The sequence below is a fragment of the Martes martes genome (genome assembly GCF_963455335.1).
Source record: "Martes martes genome assembly, chromosome: 2".
Classification (NCBI taxonomy): domain Eukaryota; kingdom Metazoa; phylum Chordata; class Mammalia; order Carnivora; family Mustelidae; genus Martes; species Martes martes.
Genome location: NC_137889.1, coordinates 178351498 through 178373650, shown reverse-complemented (window position 1 = coordinate 178373650; position 22153 = coordinate 178351498). Strand labels below are relative to the sequence as shown.

The 22153-nt window shown below is 39.3% G+C and overlaps 1 protein-coding gene across 1 annotated transcript in view; it reads right to left on the bottom strand.

Annotated features, from left to right (window-relative positions):
* Positions 1–22153, bottom strand: part of ATP10D (ATPase phospholipid transporting 10D (putative)) — a 103999-nt gene that overhangs the window by 64338 nt on the left and 17508 nt on the right. The window contains exons 2-3 of the mRNA XM_080796926.1: positions 11847–12173; positions 9404–9598 (exon numbers count right to left, since the gene is read on the bottom strand). Of these exons, the coding sequence (XP_080653052.1) occupies positions 9404–9598; positions 11847–12136 (485 nt within the window). The 5' untranslated portion in view covers positions 12137–12173. The remainder of the gene's footprint in view (positions 1–9403; positions 9599–11846; positions 12174–22153) is intronic.

Sequence of the window (22153 nt, the reverse complement as noted above, 5' to 3'; positions counted from 1 at the left end):
CAATTATATTTATGGAGCTAAATATTCAAACTCATTGTCAAAGATGCGTGGGAGATAGCTATATTCTAAATTATGCATCAGAATAAATAGAAATGCCACCTTGGGCCAACACTTGTATACTTTCTGCTCTATAGAATTGTATCAGTTATTTCAAGAAATATTTAGCTTCGGGGGCTACTGAAGAAATACATTTTCAGGGCTTATTTTCCCAAAATATCTAATGCACCAGGTTGAATCCAACTAAAGGAAATCCTTGATTACCTAAAGAGTTGGTTAGTTCGCGGAGAAAGGTAAAATCAATGATTTTGTCCTTATCATTCTTTTTTCTCGAGTTTGTACACACCAGTTCACTCTTCGTGGAAGAAAGTAACAGAGAACATCCAAAAACACAAATATGGGTCATATGTCAAAGGTTCAGTTCTAATGAGTAGTGATTCAGTCCTATGAGTAGTGATTTCATTCCACAGAAAATGGGGAGTCACAAGGTTCACCTGAAGAAGAAGGATGTGATACTACTTCTGTTTACTCACTCCTATAACAGAATAATGAGGGGACTTTGGGTGTCCAGCTAGTTTGATGTAGGAATGGCCAAAAACCAATGTAAACTTATTGAAGTAATTCAGGAGAAGGACGAAGATGGTCAGAATTAAGGAGGTAGCAGCAGGGATAAACAGAAGAGTAATTCAAGACATATTTGGGTTTTTGGACTTACTATGTGTTTTAGGACTTACTACACCACATTTTAAGACTGGACTACATGCAAAGGTGTTATCAAGCATGACTCTACAGTTTCTAACTTGTATGATGGGATGACGAATGGTGCCTTTCACCACATCTCAAATTTTCGAAGCAACTAATGCGGGAGAAGGCAGATAATAAACAGAGATTGGAAAGCTTTTATCTGAAGCAAGATGTGAAACAGAGGCTGTGCAGCAATTTGAGGGTTCTGATCGTATGCTTATGGGTCCAGACAGGAATGTGCTAATCCTAGGTACACAGAGGGCGGGTGACTCCAGGTAAGGACACGAGATTCCTTACAGAAGGAGACTTTAAGGTAATAAAGGAGTGGAAGGACACCCAAGAGAAAGTAATATCAGAGAAATCTAGGGAGGAGGAAACTTTAAATAGGGAGTAATCATAGTGAAGCTGCAAAGGGGCCAAGCCTATGCCATTCAGTGATTAGGATGTCTGTTGACTATGGAAAAGGCTGATAGAGTGAAATTTGTTGCTGGGAGTGTGAAGAAGGAAGTGAGACCTCCATGAATCAGAGAGTGAATAGAAGTTGAAGAAGTAGAATATTTCATGTTTCTCTATGAAAGGAAGTAAGGGGTAAAGGTAGTCACTGCAATGAAAGGTAAGTCAAAGGATAAAGGATGAGATTAATTGGACATGAACATGAGCTGTAGGGAAGGAGTCCATGGAACAGGCAAGGCAGAAGACAGAGCACTGAGTAGGGGATGCTGGTGGGGGCTATGAAGAAATAAGGAATGGGATCAGCAATGGAGGAAAGGATTCCTATTGCAATAAAGGGAGTAGTTGCCTCTTCCTCTGAGGTCAGAAGAAAGTTGGTGAAAATGTGAATGATGCATGAGGGAATAGGGGGTAACATAATTCATGCTTCACGGCCTCTACTTTTTCTATGAGGAAAGCTACAAGGAAAATTTGCCAAGAATTTGTAAAGATAGTAGGAGAAGACAGACTTGACTCTTAGGGTTAGGAATTTTATTTTTCTTTCAAACATAAGAAGTACAATTCCTCTCAAGAACAAGTTTATTTATTCTACATTGGAACAAAATTTAAATGAAGTCAATTTCATAATGAAGTTCATTTTTCCCTAGGTGGAGTCTATACCAGGATTTCAAAAAAATACCTGATTTGCCCAACAGCTAGCTAGTTCAGGTCAATAAACATCTACAGACCTTAATTTATGCCAGTTACTATGTTAGGTGCTAAGAAGACACAAATGTTAATATACCGTCCCCACCCTACACAAGTTATGGTTGAAATTAGAAAAAGACACACAAAAAGTACTTTCATAAAAGAGAGCTAAGCATGCCCAGTTCACTACAGGAGCCAACAGTTGGGGTGTTTAGGTGGTGAGGAGGTGAGTTTTGAAGGATGACCAAGAATGACTCAGGTGAAGAAAGGTGGGACAGTGTACGAGTCAGGGAACAAAGACATAGGGCAAGAGAGAGCACGTGTGTGAAAGCAACTGCCAGCCAGTGACAATGCTCACTGCCACATTTAACTAGCTCTGAAGATTTCTCATTGCGGTAGACTCAAAATGAGACTATATTTCCTTGTCCAATAAAGAATTAAAACTAGTAAGCGGATTTCTTCTCCTACAGCCTGAACATTCACCTAGAATTTCCTGCATCTGCTTGATTTTTTGTGCTTCTGAACGACTCTCATTGGACAGAACACGGCTCTCACAACCCCTCCTTCAGGCAAACTTCCAGAGCCATTTCACTTCTTCAAGAGTTCAAGATCACACAGCTCTGCTGCATAAGCCTTGGGAAACATCAGGAAGGGCACACTGGACTATTAACAGTGATTCCACTGGAGTGGGAGGTGGGAGGTAGGGGAGGGGTAAGAAGGAAGGGTGGAGAATGTAAACTTCTACTTCCTGCTTTAACAAACTTAAAGAGAGAAAGAGTAGAATTATGAACAAATTTTTCTCTTTGATTTTTTTTTAGCATTTTCCCATAAAATGCTAAAAAAATTATAACAAGCAAATAATGAATAATCATTGCATACAACAGCAAAGACTTATCAGATGCTCAATATTCACCAGCTGACTTAATTTTTATATCAATGTTATGTGGTTGGTCCTATAAATGAACTATGATCCCTGCATCCTGGCCGCCCCCCCCCACCACGCCTTTACAAATGAGAAAAACTGGTTTTGGCAAGTTAAGTAACTTGCTCAAGGTCAAGCTTCTAAGAGGTCCTGGGATTTAAAACAAAGCTGGTGGCTCCAGAGCCCATCTCTCAAGAAGTAGACTTTACTTCAGCTATAGTCACTTATTATTGACCATCAAATAAAAAATGTTTTAGTTGTATATTAGAAAGCGAATCTGAAGAACCATCACTTTTGAAAACATCACACAAAAGGTTGATTACCTTAGAAGGCCACTGATATTTAGTCTTATTTCAAGAAGCATGAAATTCTACGAATTTATGAGATTCATGAATTTATGAGATAACCCTAAAAGGTTAACATTCACCAGTATTTTGAAACTCCTAAAATCAACACAGTGATTTTTAAAGATCAAAAAATAATGTAGGGTCCTGGAGGGAAGGCATTATATCTATTTTTTTTTAATCCATTTTTCCTTTAAATCTCAAGCTCTCAGTGCCTACAACACAGTAAGGCACTCAAATTTGTTAAGTGATTAATAGTCTTGTTTTCAACACACTTCTATTATCCTTGCAACGGAACTTAAAACTTTATAAACGGCTGCCATTTGAAAAGCAATATTGAGAAAGTTAGGTTTTCCATAATAGCTCATTCCAACTTAACTGAGGTATAATAAAGTTTAAATGTTTAATTCCTATATTAGTGTTTGTTATTTCCCAAGATACTTGCCCAAAGACAAGCACCATGTGAAAGACCACATATTACAAATAAGAATCAAATTATCTGCACAGAAATGTTAATATGCTTCTTCCAAGAGCTTGCACAACTTAATGGCTTCATACTTTCACCTTAATTTTTTTGAGGAATAATTTGTTCTCTAAAGTGATGGCTTTGTATTTCACAGGAATTTAAGTTAGTATATTTAAATCAACAAGGCATGATCTTATAACCTACCTTTATTTCCTTTTATCCTTATAATTTGTTCCAAGAACAAATTCTTGTTCTTGGAGAAAGGTATTATTTATTCTGCAATACCAAACAAAAGCAAATTACATAGACTAACAGATAAAAGGACAAAGAGTTATGAGATTCTATTATGAAATGCAATTATCAAGTGGTATCTTGGGAGAGACCTTAAACAACTGAACAGAATGTTGCATCTTATCTGTAAGTTTATATGCGAATCATCTAAAGTAGGTCTGGACTATGTCCAAAAGGACACCTGAGAAAAAAATGATGCCGGGTCTCCCACTATGCAATTTTAATCTTTAAAAAATCATGCAGTATCCTAAAGAGTTCTCAGATATTGATTAAATAACTTGATAATGTGGCAAACTCCAGCTAACAGTTATTACTAACCTTGCACTTAGCACTTAGAAAGGGCTAGATTCTATCGCTTACTGTTTTATTACTATTATATTCATAATGAAGGGAAGTGGGGTTTATGAAATTTGCCGAAGGCTAAATATAGCTACTGACTGAGAAAATCAGGATTAGAACTTATTTAGAATTTAGAAAAGCAAACAAACACACATGACCAACTTTAAACTAGCACTAAAGGTCAACAATTATTTATAGACAAGAACCTGTATTTAAAAATACATATAAGAAGCATTCTTCCCATTGGTTCAATTTGGTATTGCGGGGTAATTTTCAAACTGGTCAAAATCTGGACTTTGTTCATCATATAATCATTTCAAAATACTATTTCCTAAGCTATTTGGGGGGGGTGAGACTGTATCAATCACACCTCTCTATCTCTGGCATATGATGAAGACACAAATGTCATCAAATGATTCATAGCAGTGTTTTAGTAAAATGCTCATGACTTTAAAATGAAAACCATGAGCTTTTCCAATTATTTTTAGTTTTCTACACAATACATCAGTTTTTCTGGTTAGCTTTAGATCAGACATGAGTATCAGAAAATAAAATAGACCAAATTTTTCCTTGTCTGAGTCCCATCAACTTATAAAGGAGGAAAAAAAGTTAGTTTTGTTTCTAGATCTTTAAAATGGATGTTGACAAAGTCACTGAAGAATCCTAGTAACGAACAGAATTCAGAATCCTTCAGGTTTCAGCTTAAGTATCTCTTTACAGAGAGCAGCATGCCCTAACCATTTCCTCTGTGGCTCACATAAAATGGAAGACAATTCTACTATCAGGGTAAGCCTCTGAGTTACTTTTCTCCCTAAAGTAAATAAAACAAAAATTCCATCATCTAGTAGAACTCTTGGTCAGTCAAAAGAGCCTTAAATTTGTTCAAGATACACTTTTTTTTTAAGATTTTATTCATTTATTTGACAGGCAGAGATCTCAAGTAGACAGAGAGACAGAGAGAGAGAGAGGAAGGGAAGCAGGCTCCCCGCTGAGCAGAGAACCCGATGCAGGGCTGGATCCCAGGACCCTGGGATCATGACCTGAGCCGAAGGCAGAGGCCCTAACCCACTGAGCCACCCAGGCACCCACGATATACTTGTTATTAGAAAACTAGACTTTTGAACCTAAATGTCTTTTGTTCAGACTTGGTAACTAGAATAGAAGAAAATCTCTAGTCTGACCAATTTAGAATTACAATCTTAAGAACGTAGAGTTAACACAAGAACACTAAAGTCGATCCAAGACATGTATCAAATACTCTTGAGATGTCAGAAGAAAGAGGGGCAGCATCTGTCTAAGGGAACCTGTCAAGTCAACTCAGAGGCTGGAGGAGGTGTTTGCCATCCTCCGGTTCAAAGCTCTGGCTTCTAGCTTTTCACACTTTCTCCCTTGGGGATTTAAGTCAAACTCCTCACTTCAAAATCACCTCTAACCAGACTGAAGACTTCAAAATTTCTTACTTATAGCCTTTCCATCCAACTAGAACTCCCGTAGCGTGTTCCTATTTGCCTGTGAGGCATTTCCATTGGAAGCCTATCTCATTCTCATTTCCAATTCATCCTACCTGAGGCGAATTTAATGCTCCCTATTTCTATCAGTGGTACTTTTATTCTCCAAAGCTCAAAAGTCAAGAAAGTTCACCAAATTTATTGGGTTCTTCTTTGCAGCATCTCTTCTATGAACCCCTTCCTGTCCCTTGCAACTACTCCCAGTAATGCCCTGGACTGATTAGCAGAGGTATATCTACCCCATTTGTAGAGGCTACTCCCAAGACTTGAGCAGACCAATATTCCTAAAGCACAGCTTTCACCACATTCCTTCTCTGCTCAAAAGATGGAAAGGAGCAAAGGGTGGGGGAGAAGGTGCGGAGTGGAGCGAGAGAGAGACAGATACACACCCAAACCAAGAAACAGGCTCTTAACTACAGAGAACAAACTGATGGTTACCAGAAGGGAGGTGGTTGGGGAATGGGGGAAATCGGTGTTAGGAATTAAGGAGTGCACTTGTGATGAGCACTGGGTAATGCACGGAAGTGTTAAATCACTACTGCACAACGGAAATTAGTATTACACTGTGTGTTAACTAACTGAATTTAAATAAAAAGTTAGAAAAAAGAAGATGGATACTGTAGAGGTTTTAAGGAACAGGCCTGAGCGATAGGGAAACTTGACCCAGGCAAAAGGGCCCACAGTAACCCCCAGGCTGAATACAGACAGGCCCAACAGGCAACCTACCTCAAAATATCCATAAGCCTTAACTGATGAATGAGCTACTTAAAACCAGGTCTAATTACCAAAAAAGGGAGAAATTCCGTATGTCCCCAGACCTCCTCACCTTCCCCCTTTAAAAACCACCCCCACCCCCTGCCTCGTGGCAGACAGTCTCCTCTGCTGTCCAGCCCGCCGCTCCCTGTGGTGTATCCCATAAGCTGCTGTCTCCTTTGTTCTGCCTCAGGTGAGTTCCTCCATCGCCCACACCACACCCCACATCCAGGGGTGTCTGTCGGATCGGAGAGACACTGCGGATTCTCTACCACTAGAGGAAAATATCTCTGATGGTTAATTTTGTGTGTCCACTTGACTAGGGATGCCCAGACACTGGTTAAACATTACTTCTGGGTGTGTCTGGGAGAGAGCTTCTGGGAGAAATTAGCCTCAGACTGAACGAAGTGAAGCACAGGGCCTTCCCCGGTGGGGGTGGGCATCACCCAATCCCCTGAGAACAAAAACGCGGAGAAAAGCTGAATCTACTCTCTGCCTTCCTGATGCTTGAGCTGGGACACTGATCTCCTCACCTCAGCATCCCTCACTCTCCAGCCTTCAGACCTGGACTGGAATCTAGACCATCAGCTCTGCGGCTCTCGGGCCTTCACACCACATTGCCGGCCTTCCCGAGCCTTCAGCTTGCGGACACTGGGGCTTCTTAGCCTCCATTATCACGTGAGCCGATTCCTGATAATAAATCTCATTCCTGTTGGTTCTATTTCTCGGGACAACCCTGATTAATACACTGTTCAAGGAATGGCCTGGTGTTGGAAGTCCCTCCACAGGAGGCCTCAAACTCCCTCTCTTTTCATTTCTCATTACTGCTCCTAGAGCTGCTCGCGCACGCAGGCCAAGTCAGTACACTCAGTGTCCTCAGAACACTGCACAAGCCTGCCTACCCCCAATAAGGGGGGGGGGGAGTGGTGGCGGGGGAGTGACACCATAAACTTGTTTGTAAAGCAAATAACATCTTAGATTCAGAATTTCACACAACTGGGGGCACCTGGGTGGCTCAGTGGGTTAAAGCCTCTGCCTTCAGCTCAGGTCATGATCCCAGGGTCCTGGGATCGAGCCCCGCATCTGGCTCTCTGCTCAGCGGGGGGCCTGCTTCCCCCTCTCTCTCTGCCTGCCTCTCTGGCTACTTGTGATCTCTGTCTGTCAAATAAATAAATAAAATCTTAAAAAAAAAAAAAGAATTTCACACAACTGTCCTAATGATGACTTTCTAAAAAGCAGATACATTTCTCATGAAAGGGGACACCAATTAATATCACAAACTTTGAGGATGCCTAGGTGGCTCAGTCATTAAGAGTCTGCCTTCGGCTCAGGTCATGATCCCAGGGTCCTGGGATCGAACCCCATATTGGGCTTTCTGCTCAGCAGGAAGCCTGCTTCTCCCTCTCCCATTCCCCCTGCTTGTGTTCCCTCTCTCGCTGTGTCTCTCCCTGTCAAATAAATAAATAAAATCTTGAAAAAAATTACAAACTTTGTAATTCATTTTCATAAAAGTATGGAAAGTGAAAATTTCATTTCCATAAAGACAAGGGAAATGTTGTGGTGCAATATTAGGCTAAAACAACCAGAATAAAAATATATGGAGTACAATCTTAACTTTGTAAAACACACACAATGTATGCAGAGTTTAGAGGAAGATCCGGCAGTGTGATAGTTAGTCGTCTCTGGATACTAGTGTCGTATGTATAACTTGTAAATGTACATTTACAATATATAACACAGTTCAAAACTCACCTTTATAGACTATTCTTACCTACACAGTAATAAACTCCAGTAATAAATACTGGAGATACAAGTCTCCGTGATAAGCAAATATGCTTCAGAAAAGACCTCCTATTATGAATGTTTTTTGTTGCTGCAATGGGAAGGGTTTTATTATAAGCTTCTAGTTTTGTATACAAAAAAAGAACACTCTTCCCCATTTTTCAGTATCCTTTTCCTCCACTGGTAGATCTTATGTTTTTCTTCATATTCTATCTTGTTTTACCTACCCATTCATATTTTTCATACCCCATCCTCTTCTTAATCCCGAATTTTAACATCCAGGATTAAAAACTACCTGTGCGCTTTTCCTTCTTATGAAGTTTAATTCTTTCAGATCCACTTATATGTAAATTATAGATGCTTTTGCTTTATCAGCTCCTCGACTGACAATGGCTTACAGAGATCTTTCTTGACTTACGAAAGGGTTACATCCCAATAATCTCATTGCAAGTTGAATATACACGTGGAACACACACGTAATATACCTAACCTAGGGAGCATCATAGCTTAGCTGCCTTAAATGTGCTCAGAATGCTTACAGGAGCCTACAGTTGGGTAAAATCATCCAACACAAAGCCTGTTTTTATAATAAAGTGTTGACTATCTCATGTAATTTATTGACTACTGTACTGAAATTGAAAAAAAACAAAACAAAACAAAACAAAACCAGAGTGGTTCTATGGGTACAAAATGATTCATTGTTTACCCTTGTGATCAACAGGCTGACTGGGAACGAGGTTCCCTGCTGCCACCCAGCATCATGAGAATATCTTACCACACCGCTAGTCCAGGAAAAGGTCAAAATTCAAATTCTAAAGTAAGATTTCCATTGAATGCATAACTGCCTTTGAAGCAGTAAAGTCAAAGTCAAAGAAAAAAAGTAAAGTCAAAGAATCCTAAATCAGACCATCATAAATCAGGACCATCTGAACATTTTGGTTCTACTAGGACCCCTGAATTAAATTCACTGTAGATCCTTAATAAATACTAGTTGTAAACATCACCACCATCACCATCCCCAAAAAGGATCCTGATCACATGTAAGGGGGAAGAAAGCAGCCTTCTGCATGTTTCTAAAGGACACATGTGTACTCCTCAGCCCAGCTCCCAGTACACTTACCTACTATAAACTTTAGTTACTAAATTGTTGATCTGTTTGTCAATTTTGTATTTCCGGTAATCTTCCAAACCATCTTTAATTGCAATAATTGTCAGGACCACCACCAGAGGCAGCATCGTGATTTCCTTTTGGAAGGCTTCTACCAAAGGCACCCAGTTCAAGACAGCTAGAAACAGGAAATATAAATTGGCAGCCCTGCAACCCAAACACAGACAAGAAGTGTTAACGAATTACATCAAAGCCTAAAGCAAAAGGGGCAGAAACATCTTAGGGTGTTTTCCTACATTTCCATTCGTCGATTTTCGATGCTACGGAACAGAGAACTAGCTAAACCTAACACATCTGAACAGTAGACATCCAGCTCGTGGCTTTACTATAATAAACGCGAGGTAGTCTTTATTAAATACATAATAGTAAATACGAGTATGACAGTCTCGAGTCATGTAAAACATCACGAGAAGCATCACAGGAAACACTATTTTCTTCTTAAAAGTTCAAAAAACTTCAGAGGAAATTCAATGTGAACACACTGTAGAGATCAATTTTTCAAAACCCCAACTCTCTAGCCTTCAGAAGCTAATTTGCGTGTCCAAACACTAGATTCAAACAAGCCTCAGGATAAACAGAAAAACCTGGGAGGTTTTTTCCCACTTGGGACCAACCCTTCTATTTCAGCTTTTATGAGATGAACTCCTTCAGGAACTTCTTCCACTCCTTTATTTTATATATTGAAATACTCCTCCATTGGCCCCTAAGGTAAATCCAAGTAGCCCATTTCCTTCAAAGAAATATAATCCCAATCCTGTATAGCTCCTTGAGTTTTTATTACATATTTTCCACATTAACCATTAAACTTCTCAAAATTAATTTACCCCCATTTCTCCTTCCTCACCTCCAACTCCTTGTATTCTGAAAATTTCTTTCTTAACTCTTTTTGCTACTTTCTTGGCCCCAATTATTACCATGTGGGCTGTACCTAAACCAACAGCACTGACCCTGAATTCTGTTCAAGTTTCAGATTCTAATTCCATCAACTGCACGAGACTGCAAACTTCATAAAAGACAGCACTGACCCTGAATTCTGTTCAAGTTTCAGATTCTAATTCCATCAACTGCACGAGACTGCAAACTTCATAAAAGACAGCACTGACCCTGAATTCTGTTCAAGTTTCAGATTCTAATTCCATCAACTGCACGAGATTGCAAACTTCATAAAAGGCAGAATCATGCATAGCATGTCAGGCCATTAATGCAGGAAATTCATATCTATATTTTAAACATACCCATCATTCCATTAATGTATGTGGAACCTATTTTACAGTGAATAATGAGAATGAAGATATGCAGAATGAATAGTGAATACTGAAAATCTGTATATTCACATTAGCATCTCAAAACAAAATCATCTAGCCAAATCTCTCTTTATTCCTGTCTTTACTTTTTCTGCTAATCCTCCTGGTCATCCTCAGGCCAATATGTTCATACCATCTTCTTACTTAGTTCCCTGCATCTAATCCATTACAGCTGTAATAGATAACCCTTCTTTTCATTTCCATATTTTTCTAAGCTCAGGTCTTACCACTCACCTGCGTACATACAGCATCTCCCTGAATGTTCTCTCTGCCTTTCCTTTGTTTCTAATTATGCCGGGCAGAGGGCTCTACTTTCCAGACCTCAAGCAACGTATGCTATTGCCTTTCTGCTTTTATTTATCATACTCCTTCCTCCATCTGAAATGTGCTTTGCCAACACCTCTGCCTTAAAAATCTGACCTGCTCACCATAATTACATTCAGTGCCATTTCCTCTTCTCTTGCTCCACCATTTCTCTTCTGTGACTTCCAACCTACTTGGTAGCAGTTTAGAACACTCATCACATGCACTGTGTCTTCTCATTGTATACACACTTTGTTGCCCTTGCTAAACAGTAAACTCCATTAGGAAAGGCGCACCATTAAGACGTGCATTTCCTTCGATGCCTAATCTCATAGGAGAGCTTCAATAAATACATATTAAATGGAATTATGTCATCGCTTCCCCTGGTAAAGAGCTCTATTTCCCCATACCATCAAGTAAGGAAAAGCTCAAATGGTCTAATGGAAAGAACATAGAAGCAAGAGTGAAAAAAGTCAAGGCTATGGATCCTGGTCTGCTCCTTATCACTAGCATGACATTGGGTAAAGCACAGTAACAAACTTCATTTCTTAATCTATAATACGAAAATAGCAGTTATCTTCTCTGGTCAAGACAAAGCATCTTACCAATTGTAAAGTGCCATGTGAACGTAAGGACTCATCATTTCACAACAAACTCTACTAGAATCGTCAAAGAAAATGTCCCAAGTCTATGTTTAGGTAGCATATAACGTTATAGAAATAAAAAATCGTATGTTAACTAGAATAACAAAGAACATGCTAAGTTTTTTTCAAAAAAAATAAAAGTACCTGTGAAATTGTTCAAATAAATTTCTTGGCACAAAATTTAGAAGTGTGTACTTTGTTGTTCGTATTCGGTTATTCACGTAGGTGCCAGAGAACTTGTCATACTCATCCTTGAAGGGCCGGAGGTGGGGAACAACAACCCGGTGCTTTCCTGCCAGTTTGGGAGTCTGAGAGGACTTGCCCCCGCAGGCAAGCAGAGAGGAATAGCTGTATGGCCTCTCATCGTCGTCTCTGTTTCTACTGCCCATCAGCCGTTGCCAGTGATACCGGGCCCATTGTAGACACTCAGTCATGTCCAAAATGCGGGCAGATCCAGGATATGCAGGTGCTCTGCCAAAACAAACAAAAACCCACTAAAACACTCCTCATACGCTTCTGGAAAGTCTTGAAGGATAGTAAGAATAGTAAGATTAAAACTTTTTTCCATATCAACTAAATACATGACTCAATGGTTCAATGGGTATAAAGGAAAACTAGTCTTTGGAACTAGTAAATGGTATAAAGTAAAACTAGTCTTTGGAACTTCATTTTAACCAAATTTTCATTAAATAAAACACACACTTTCTGCCTCAAAAGCCAACCATCTGGCCATTGAAGCAACAAGAGACAGCACCTAAAGGCCACCCCATAACTTGAAGCAAATAATCTGGGTTTAATGAGTACAAGTCTCTTAATTCATCTGATAATTAGTTTTCTCATCTTTGAAATGGGAACGCCACCCATGTCAGGAAATTTTTATAGGGATTTAAAGAGTAACATGTAAATTATCCAGGATAAAGCCTGATGCAGAATAAGTAGTCAATAAAATCCATTCTGTGCAGATTACAAAAACGGCCACAAATTCTTTCCATCCCTGTATGTATAACCCTTCACCCATCAAGTGGTAGAACCTGATGAATCTGGGCTTGGCCATGTGCTTTTCTTTGGGTAATGAAAACACTAGTCAACATGACACAAGCAGAGACTTGCACGCAAGAGAAGTGCTTGCTCATGGAACTCCTTCTCTCTCCCTCCCTCTTAAAAACTCTATGGTCACTACCAGGGGTCTGAGTATAAGCCAGGCTACTAGATGATGGGTCATGACCCACTTACCACCATGGCGCCTGTCAAAATACGAGTAAGGCCAATGACTACCAGATGACTATTAACCCCTGTGTGTCCCCAATGACCCAATCTAGAACAGAGATGAGTTGTCCCAACTGAGCTCAATCCAAATTGCCAACCTGCCAAATTTTGATCAATAAAAATTACACCACCATGTTTTGGGGTGGTTATAAAACAAAATCTCTTACATGGTCTCTTTCTTATTTTCCTTATTTCCAAGTTTTCCTTATTTTCTAGGAAATTCGGCCCTGCTTAGAATGCGAGTTCACTAATTGAAAAGAAAACAAAAGAGCCTACCATATTCCATGCATTTTGCAAAGCACTTTACAGGCATTATCTTATTTAACATTTACATCAGTTTTATGATACAGGTATTATTTCTACTTTACAAAAGAGAAAATAGGCTTAGAGAATAAAGTAAACTTGCTAAAATGTATATGATTAGTAAGTAGGTAAGGCTGATTCAGACTAACTCTTTCTCACGGCAGTTTCTGCTTTAACTGGTAATGTGCTTCATTGATCTTTGTATCCAGAGTAGCTTGCACTTAGTAGATGCTCAATAAAAGTTCATACTTGGTAACGAGCATGTCACCAAGTGTGTAGAGGACAAGGTCTGGAGGCCTCAGTTTCTATCCTTGCTTTATCAATGTCATTTATTTATCCCCTTCCACTGGAGTTCACCTCTGAAGATTCTCACTTAATAAATCAGTAAGTAGGTTAACAAAACTCCCCAGACCTCATCTGGAGAAAAAATGAGGTTATATGCTGGAACCTAGAGTAGGCTAGGAATACCGAGATCATCTAAGGCTTCAATCCCCTTTCTCCAAGCACTCAGGCTCTAGGTGAGGTGATAGGCACATAAATACATAAATGCAACCCCAGGTGTAAAATGCTATTTGAGGCACTGATGTAGTTGGGGCAAATTATTTAAGCTGGCTTCTTTCCTAAGCTTCATTCTAAGTTTACAACATGTCTACTGATTATTTTCTCTAAAATGTTATATTAATCAGAAATTAATAGTTTTCCCCTAAGAACATTAAAACTGTATCCAGCTTTCATGGATCTGAAATCACAGATCATCACCTAGTAACACTGAAGATCTGGTCCAATTACATTCTAGTAATTCTAGTGAGTCGATATTTTTCATAATCCCTTCTTGCTAGCACACTTACTTACTATACACTGGTCCTTCAGCAATCCAACTGATTACAGTTGAACAGCACTGTATTTATAGAGAGTTAGTTGAATTACAAATAATAATCTAAAAATCCATCAGACCTTTAAAACATATATGATCTAAAGCAAAATTATAAAAACAAGTAAGACCGGAGAGTCCTGTTAAGGGAATGAATACAATAGCCCCCAAGAATGTGTATCTGTGCGTGGATACTGAACCCACAAATATAACCTCTATGACCACTGAGAGAAAATATTCATAAAGTTAGTCTTATCAGTTTTTTTTTTTTTAAGATTTGATTTATTGATTTGACAGAGAGAGAGAGAGAGCATGAGTGGTGGGAAGAGGCAAAGGGAGAGGGAGAAACTGACTCCCCATTGAGCAGAGAGCCCGATGTGGGGCTTAATGTCAGGACCCAGAGATCATGACCTGAGCCGAAGGCAGACACTTAACAATCTGAGCCACCCAGGCACCCCAGTCTTACCAGTTTTAATGAGGAAAAAATTCTATCCTTACCAGGTCTCTGTCCTTTGGAGTTCGCTCTCTAAAATATCTGTACATAAAGAGCCGAATCAGTAAACATTTACTGGCCAAAATAATTCTTTCTTTTAACATAACTTTTTAAAAGCCTACATATGAAGTAATGTGAAAAGTCTGGCTTTCACTTCAGTGTATAAAAATAGCTTCTGATGAACACTGGGGAGGGTATGTGCTATGGTGAGTGCTATGAAGTGTGTAAACTTGGCGATTCACAGACCTGTACCCCTGGGGATAAAAATATATTATATGTTTATAAAAATTTTAAAAAAATAAAAAATAAAAAAATAGCTTCTGAACCTATAACTAGTAATGACAGTTTGAGTTATTAAAGTAGTTTATAACATATCCAGAAATCTCCTGCAGATTAAGGATGTAAGAAAGTGCTTTATAAATGATTCAGTAGATAATGTAAAAACACCAAACGTAAGAATTAAGTGCTTTTCATGCATTTCACCCCTGCACATCAGGGACTGATGACAAACCTCATATTCTTCAGAGGGTTGGAATTTTATAGTATTTCTAGAAACTCTGACTTTCCATTCGCTGTTAAATTCTTGTTAAGACACAGGAGTGTGTACACCTCTGGTGTCCACAATCTCAACAGTAATATAGATTTTACTTAAATTTTTAAATTTTAAAGTAGAATTTCTTGAGAATGCAAACAGAAATAACTAAACAAATACGACCCGTGGGAGGTATTAACTTCTGGTAATTCATGGTGTATCTAACAAATAATCCCACCCTAGCAAGAACACTTACTGGTTCACAAAAACAATCAGCTTTCCATTCCATGGATCTATTCCAGAACCTTCTCTCTCCCCATTCACTCAGTTCCAAAGAGACAAACCTATGGCCGGAGAACACTTCACGCCAAAGTATCCCCGCATCCACCATCCTGTGTGCCTTTTCAATGCCCTTCAACTTTTGCTAGGTGCTCTACTTACTCAAATATTGTCTCCCTCTCTCCCTGCCCTTCTTACTCCCAAGGAATTTTAGTGAGGATAGAATTGGGCCTGGCTCTTGCCCTCCTCAGCCATCAAATCTCTGCCTTTGACTCCAAGACCAGGCGGCTCATCAACGGGCAATGTCTTCCCCTCAGTACTGCCATTCTCTCCTGAAAAGTGATTACAGATCAAAGGACTGATCTACACAAGACAGAGACATTGTCAGTGTTTTCATGGGGACTGAAGGAAAAAAGATCAGATGTGGAGGTAATTAGCATGTGGTAAAAATCCTTTCAAATTTCCAGTTTAGAATTTAAAACATTTTATATTGAGCAGGAATGACCAAGGATCTACTTAGCCCTTCTAACTCAAGTGTTTTCAAAATTTGCCAACAGCCAGTTCAGTGAGAAATACTCTCTTTGAGGTAATCTAAAACCCACACGCCCACATACATATACAGCTGAAACAAAAATTTTACAATTCTGGTGCTTATTACTTGCAATGCATCCATTTTCTGTTCTGCTCTATTCTCTTTCTTGCTGAGTCTTTCATTTTAATACTGGTCAAGATGCTTGAATTGGTTTCAAGGGCTACTAATATGGTGCTATACACACTTTGGAAAGACACTGCATGATGTTCCACATGGGTCGCAAGTGTACAAGGAAGTGAACAGATCCACTTTTAGCTCCTGTCCTGATAGAAAGGCGAGGGAAAAACAGCGGCTGGACTAGAAGGTTCAGGAAGGGCAACACTTTTCCCACCATGGTCAGGAGCAAGGAGCCTTTTCATCTTTCTCCATCTGTCCCCCACAAAGCTAAAAATGTATTAATACGTAGAGTTGGATCTGTTGTTATTAACGCTCACATAAATATTCAGCAAAATTTCTTTAGGATATGAAGGGAAAGCAAATCGGAGTCATACCTCATTAAGAATCAGCATGAAGCATGATGTTTTAAAGTTCAGACTTCAGAAATTACTTAACCTAGAGGTCACAAACCAGTGGTCCTTAAGCAAAATTCTATTCAATGATGTATCTTGTATCATGAGGTTGGCAAACACATTGGAATCATTTTTTTTGAATACAGGACTGACATTTTAAAATAGAGATAAATTCATATAAAATATTGCTATTTAGTTTCTCTTAAAAGGAAAAAAAATCACGGAATACTGGGCATTTATTTTCATATAGTAACAAATGTGAAAAGCCTTTTAACTACAGTCCCTGGCCTAACCCTTCATTTTTCAGTTCACCTATTTTAACTGAGTAAATGAGCACTCTGCTCAGCACTTTTTTTTTTTTGAAGATTTTATTTATTTATTTGACAGAGGAGAGAGAGAGAGATCACAAGTAGGCAGAGAGGCACGCTCCCCGCTGACAGAGGTGGAAGGAGGCTTCCCGCTGAGCAGAGAGCCCAATGAGGGCCTCGATCCCAGGACCCTGAGATCGTGACCCGAGCCCAAGGCAGAGGCCTAACCCACTGAGCCACCCAGGCGCCCTGTTCAGCACTTTTTGACAAATCAAATTCTTCTTGCTCTATGGACTCTGGCTCGAATATCAGTTGTATCACTTATTAGGTATGTGACCTACGTAATTAACCTTCGTGCCTCAGCTTGCTAATGAAAAAAAATGAGACACCGTGAAGAGTCATGGGGCACACCAAAGACAAACAATGCTCGTTCTGTTCCCCACTCTCACGTTCCTCTTTGACAATTTCTCGGGTCATACAGAAGTCAAGGTTGATAACCCTGTAAATTGGGTTGAGGTACAAACTTTCAATATATTGCTTTTCAAATTAAAAGAAGTTGTCCAACTCTAAGTATATATCTGTTGATACATGATACATGCTGTTGATACAACATTAAGTAGGATACAAATAGAAGATCAAACAGTCACAAAAGATAGACATGGCATAAAATGACCTTCGCACCACCCAATCTCATCCTCAACCATTCTCTCTGAAATTCACCCCAACTATGTCCATGAACAAACTGTATGCCACTCGTCTGGTGTTTTCTAAGCTTCTCTCAATAACAGTCCCCTAGGCCCCTCCCCTGGAGATCCTGATTAAGAGGATCTAGAATAGGGCCCATGAATGTGGAATTTAATTAGGACCCAGGTGACTTATCAAGAAGGTTGCAAAGCACAGCTCATACTCTGAACCTCCACAAATGCTGCCTTCTGGAAGGCAGGTCAATCCTATCACCCACTTACCCCACCAGCCCCTATTCATCCTTTAGACTGTTGGAGTCTGGCTGTGGAGTGGGGGGAACTGAGGAGGATCCACACAGAAGACACAGTAAGGCATTCCCTGCTCTGCATCCACTATGGTCCTGAGCTTGGCTCAATCACAGCACCTGCTTCAGTGTTCTTTGTTGGCTTTGTTCTTCAAAGTCAAGGAACACATCTCACTGCTTGCCAAACTCCACACCAAACTCTAATGCTTGGCCAAAGTTGGATAGTCAACAAATAACTGTTGATCACTGACTTTTATAGAAAGGAGGTAGCAAGTGGAAAGGACACAAAACACCCCATTTCCTCTGTCATGATTCAGCCTGGTTTTCCTTCCATTAGAAGCAGGAGTAATAAGATCTAAGTTTGAGAAAACAGAAGTAGTCAGCTTGTGTTGCATTCATTCCACCTTTATTAATAGAAGGAATCTGCTTCTCCAAGCCTAGAAGACTCTTACAGAAAATCACTGTTTTCTTTCCTACTGGATTTATAAGTCCAGTAAGCAGTACAGCAGTGATTAAGAGCAGAGACTCTGTAGCCAGACTCTGACATCAATTCCTGGCACCTCCACTTGCCAGCTAACCTTGACCAAAGGGTTGTTGTGAGGATTAAGTGAGTTAATATATGTAAAGCCCCTAGAAGAGTGTGTGAACCATAGTCAAATGTTAAGTAAAGTTAACAAATGTGACTATCTGGGAAATGTTCTCTCAATTAGAGTACTTATTCATAAATATTGAGAATTTGTATGCACAGTAGTGACCCCAACAACTATATCCAAGTACTTATCTATATTTAATTTCTTAAGCTGAATATAACTTTGCTTTTCATTTAACTGAAGAGTCTGCCAGGCAACCAACCACCTGAGGATAGCAATACCTTCTAGTCAACTGTTCCCAGGGGTAAACAGAGCAACCTAGTAGACAAAACTTCAATGTACAAGTTAGGCTGAGGCATTTTAGGATTTTTTTTTTTAAGATTTTATTTATTTATTTGACAGAGACAGAGACAGTGAGAGATGGAATGCAAGCAGTGGGAGTGGGAGAGGGAGAAGCAGGCTTCCCACCAAGCAGGGAATTCGATGCGTGGCTCAATCCCAGGACCCTGGGATCATGACCTGAGCTGAAGGGAGATGCTTAATGACTGAGCCACCCAGGTGCCCCGCATTTTGGGATTTTTCAAGAGCATTCATAATTTTAAGATTTAGCCCACTCCAAAAAGAGCTGATTTGTCCTCGGGTTCTGCTAATACACAAAATGGTCCCATGCTTTATTTGACCTAATACTCTGCCACTGATTGGAACACTGCCTTCAGAATTAACAGCAAGTTTTTTTTTTTAACACAAAGAAGCAAATGTATAAAGTTCAGTTATCATCACTAGGAACCAAAAAGAATTTACAGATCTAGATACTTTATTCCTGAGTGAGCTACTGTCCTTAAAGGTAGAGAGATTCAGTATTTCATTAAAAAAGAAAAAAAACCCTACAGTTTACCTAAGTTTTCTTCAAGTCTCCACTACTATTTTTAGTTTAAGAGTAAATTACTACTTGTGAAAATCTGGATTACAACAAACTTGCTGCTGGTTAGTGGTAGAAAAATACCATTAAAGATTAACTATATGAAAAGGCCTGCATGTTCCTGGGCTAAACGTGGAAACTTGAAGTCCAGCATCACCTAGATACGCAGTGTCAAAAACATCTGACTCTGGGCACTTTGCTTTAACTAACATTAGCATTTTACCTAGAATTTAAAAATTAATTAATATGGCCACAGAGCTTAAAGGTGAAGATTCTTAATACATGTTCACACTGGGAGAGAAGGACTGGGTATGAGATTAACATAAACCAAATGCTGTATACACCCAGCTTGAAAAATTCCTTTTACAGCAAGGCAATTATGCAGGTTAAAAGAAAAAAAGTTTCATTGCAAGGAATCTTTCGTCACCATCATATAAATATGTATGTGCATTAAAAACATGTGTTCACTTTTTTTAAATTGCCACAAAAATTTATAAACCCATGTCACTTAGGAATATTGATGGAAAAACACAAGAAAATCCAGCAAATTAAAGACAATGCAAAAGAATGGCTACTGGTCGTCTCCAGGGGTTGAGAGCAGCCTTCTAGAGACAGCCAGCAAGAAAATCCATTGCACTTAGGTGCAACCACTGCAAGGAACGGAGTTCTGCCAACAACCTGGAAGGTAGGAAGTGGATTCTTCCCCAGAGTTTTCAGGTAAGAACTCAGCTTGGAGGCAACCCACGGAATGGGAGAAGATATTTGCAAATGACAGTACAGACAAAAGGTTGATATCCAGGATCTATAAAGAACTCCTCAAACTCAACACACACAAAACAGATGATCATATTAAAAAATGGGCAGAAGATATGAACAGACACTTCTCCAATGAAGACATACAAATGGCTACCAGACACATGAAAAAATGTTCATCATCACTAGCCATCAGGGAGATTCAAATCAAAACCACATTGAGATACCACCTTACACCAGTTGGAATGGCCAGAACTAGCAAGACAGGAAACAACGTGTGTTGGAGAGGATGTGGAGAAAGGGGAACCCTCTTACACTGTTGGTGGGAATGCAAACTGGTGCAGCCACTTTGGAGAACAGTGTGGAGATTCCTCAGGAAATTAAAAATAGAGCTTCCCTATGACCCTGCAATTGCACTGCTGGGTATTTACCCCAAAGATACAGATGTAGTGAAAAGAAGGGCCATCTGTACCCCAATGTTTATAGCAGCAATGGCCACGGTCGCCAAACTGTGGAAAGAACCAAGATGCCCTTCGACGGATGAATGGATAAGGAAGATGTGGTCCATATACACTATGGAGTATTATGCCTCCATCAGAAAGGACGAATACCCAACTTTTGTAGCAACATGGACAGGACTGGAAGAGATTATGCTGAGTGAAATAAGTCAAACAGAGAGAGTCAAGTACATGGTTTCACTTATTTGTGGAGCATAACAAATAATATAGAGGACAAGGGTGGATGGAGAGGAGAAGGGAGTTGAGGGAAATTGGAAGGGGAGGTGAACCATGAGAGACTATGGACTCTGAAAAACAACCTGAGGGTTTTGAAGGGGCGGGGGGCGGGAGGTTGGGGGAACCAGGTGGTGGGTATTGGGGAGGGCACAGATTGCATGGAGCACTTGGCGTGGTGAAAAAACAATGAATACTGTTACACTGAAAATAAATAAAAAATTTAATTTAAAAAAAAAAAAAAGAACTCAGCTTGGATAACATCCTTATTTCAGCCTTTGAGGACCTGAGCAAAGAACCAAGTCACACTGTACTGGGACTTCCGATCTGCAGAACTATACTCATGAACTGGGGTTGTTCTAAGCCACTAAATTGTGATTGCAATGATGGCAAGAGAAAACTACCACCGAGGGTCTAAAAGTGTATCCCTGTATAAATAGAAACTTAATTGGCAAACACAGAATTTCGAATCAGTGGAAAAACAGTGACTTAACATGCCTAGAATAAATGGTTCCATCTTGAAAACCAGAAAGCTACATTCCTACTTTACAGCACATTTAAAAAAAATAGATTTTTATTTAAAAATATTTTAATAAATTTTTAATTCAAAAAATAAGTCTCCAGGTGGACTGAAAACTGAAATGTAAAAATTACAGTAAATATAGTTAAAGAAAATTCAGGATATTTTTTATTATTATCAGCTGGACAAAACTGTAACTTCTCTCTTGTTTAGACAAGTTTTCTTATAGTCCGTGCTAGTGAGGATAGGGGGAAACCAACCCTCTGGCAGTGGAAAGTGAATTGTTACAATCTCCCCACCACCATCGCCAAAAAAAGTTTGATAATATTTATGAAAACTGAAAATACATATAACTATGGATATAGCAATTCCATTTTGGGGAATCTTACCTATTGGTATGGGTATATGTACAAGAATGCATACTGTAGTTTGGGATTCGTTTATTTATTTATTTACTTTTTTGGTTTGGTTTTTGTAGTAACAATCTTGGAAATATCATGAAAGTCCTTCAGTTGTGGAACAGCTGACTACACTGTGACATTTCCACATCACAGAATATTATATACCTACTAAAAATATGTATTCATACCTTGACCTGGATCAATGACTATTGTGTATATTGAGGGGGGAAAAAAGGAAATGACAGAGAAATATGGATATGAATGATCAAACATTTCTAAAAACGAATGAGGTACAGACCAGAATGACTGATCCGGGTTCAAAGAGTGGTGAGAATGACAACTTGAGCACAGCTGAAATTTCACTTTAACTACCTACCGAAATACGCAAAGGCATAC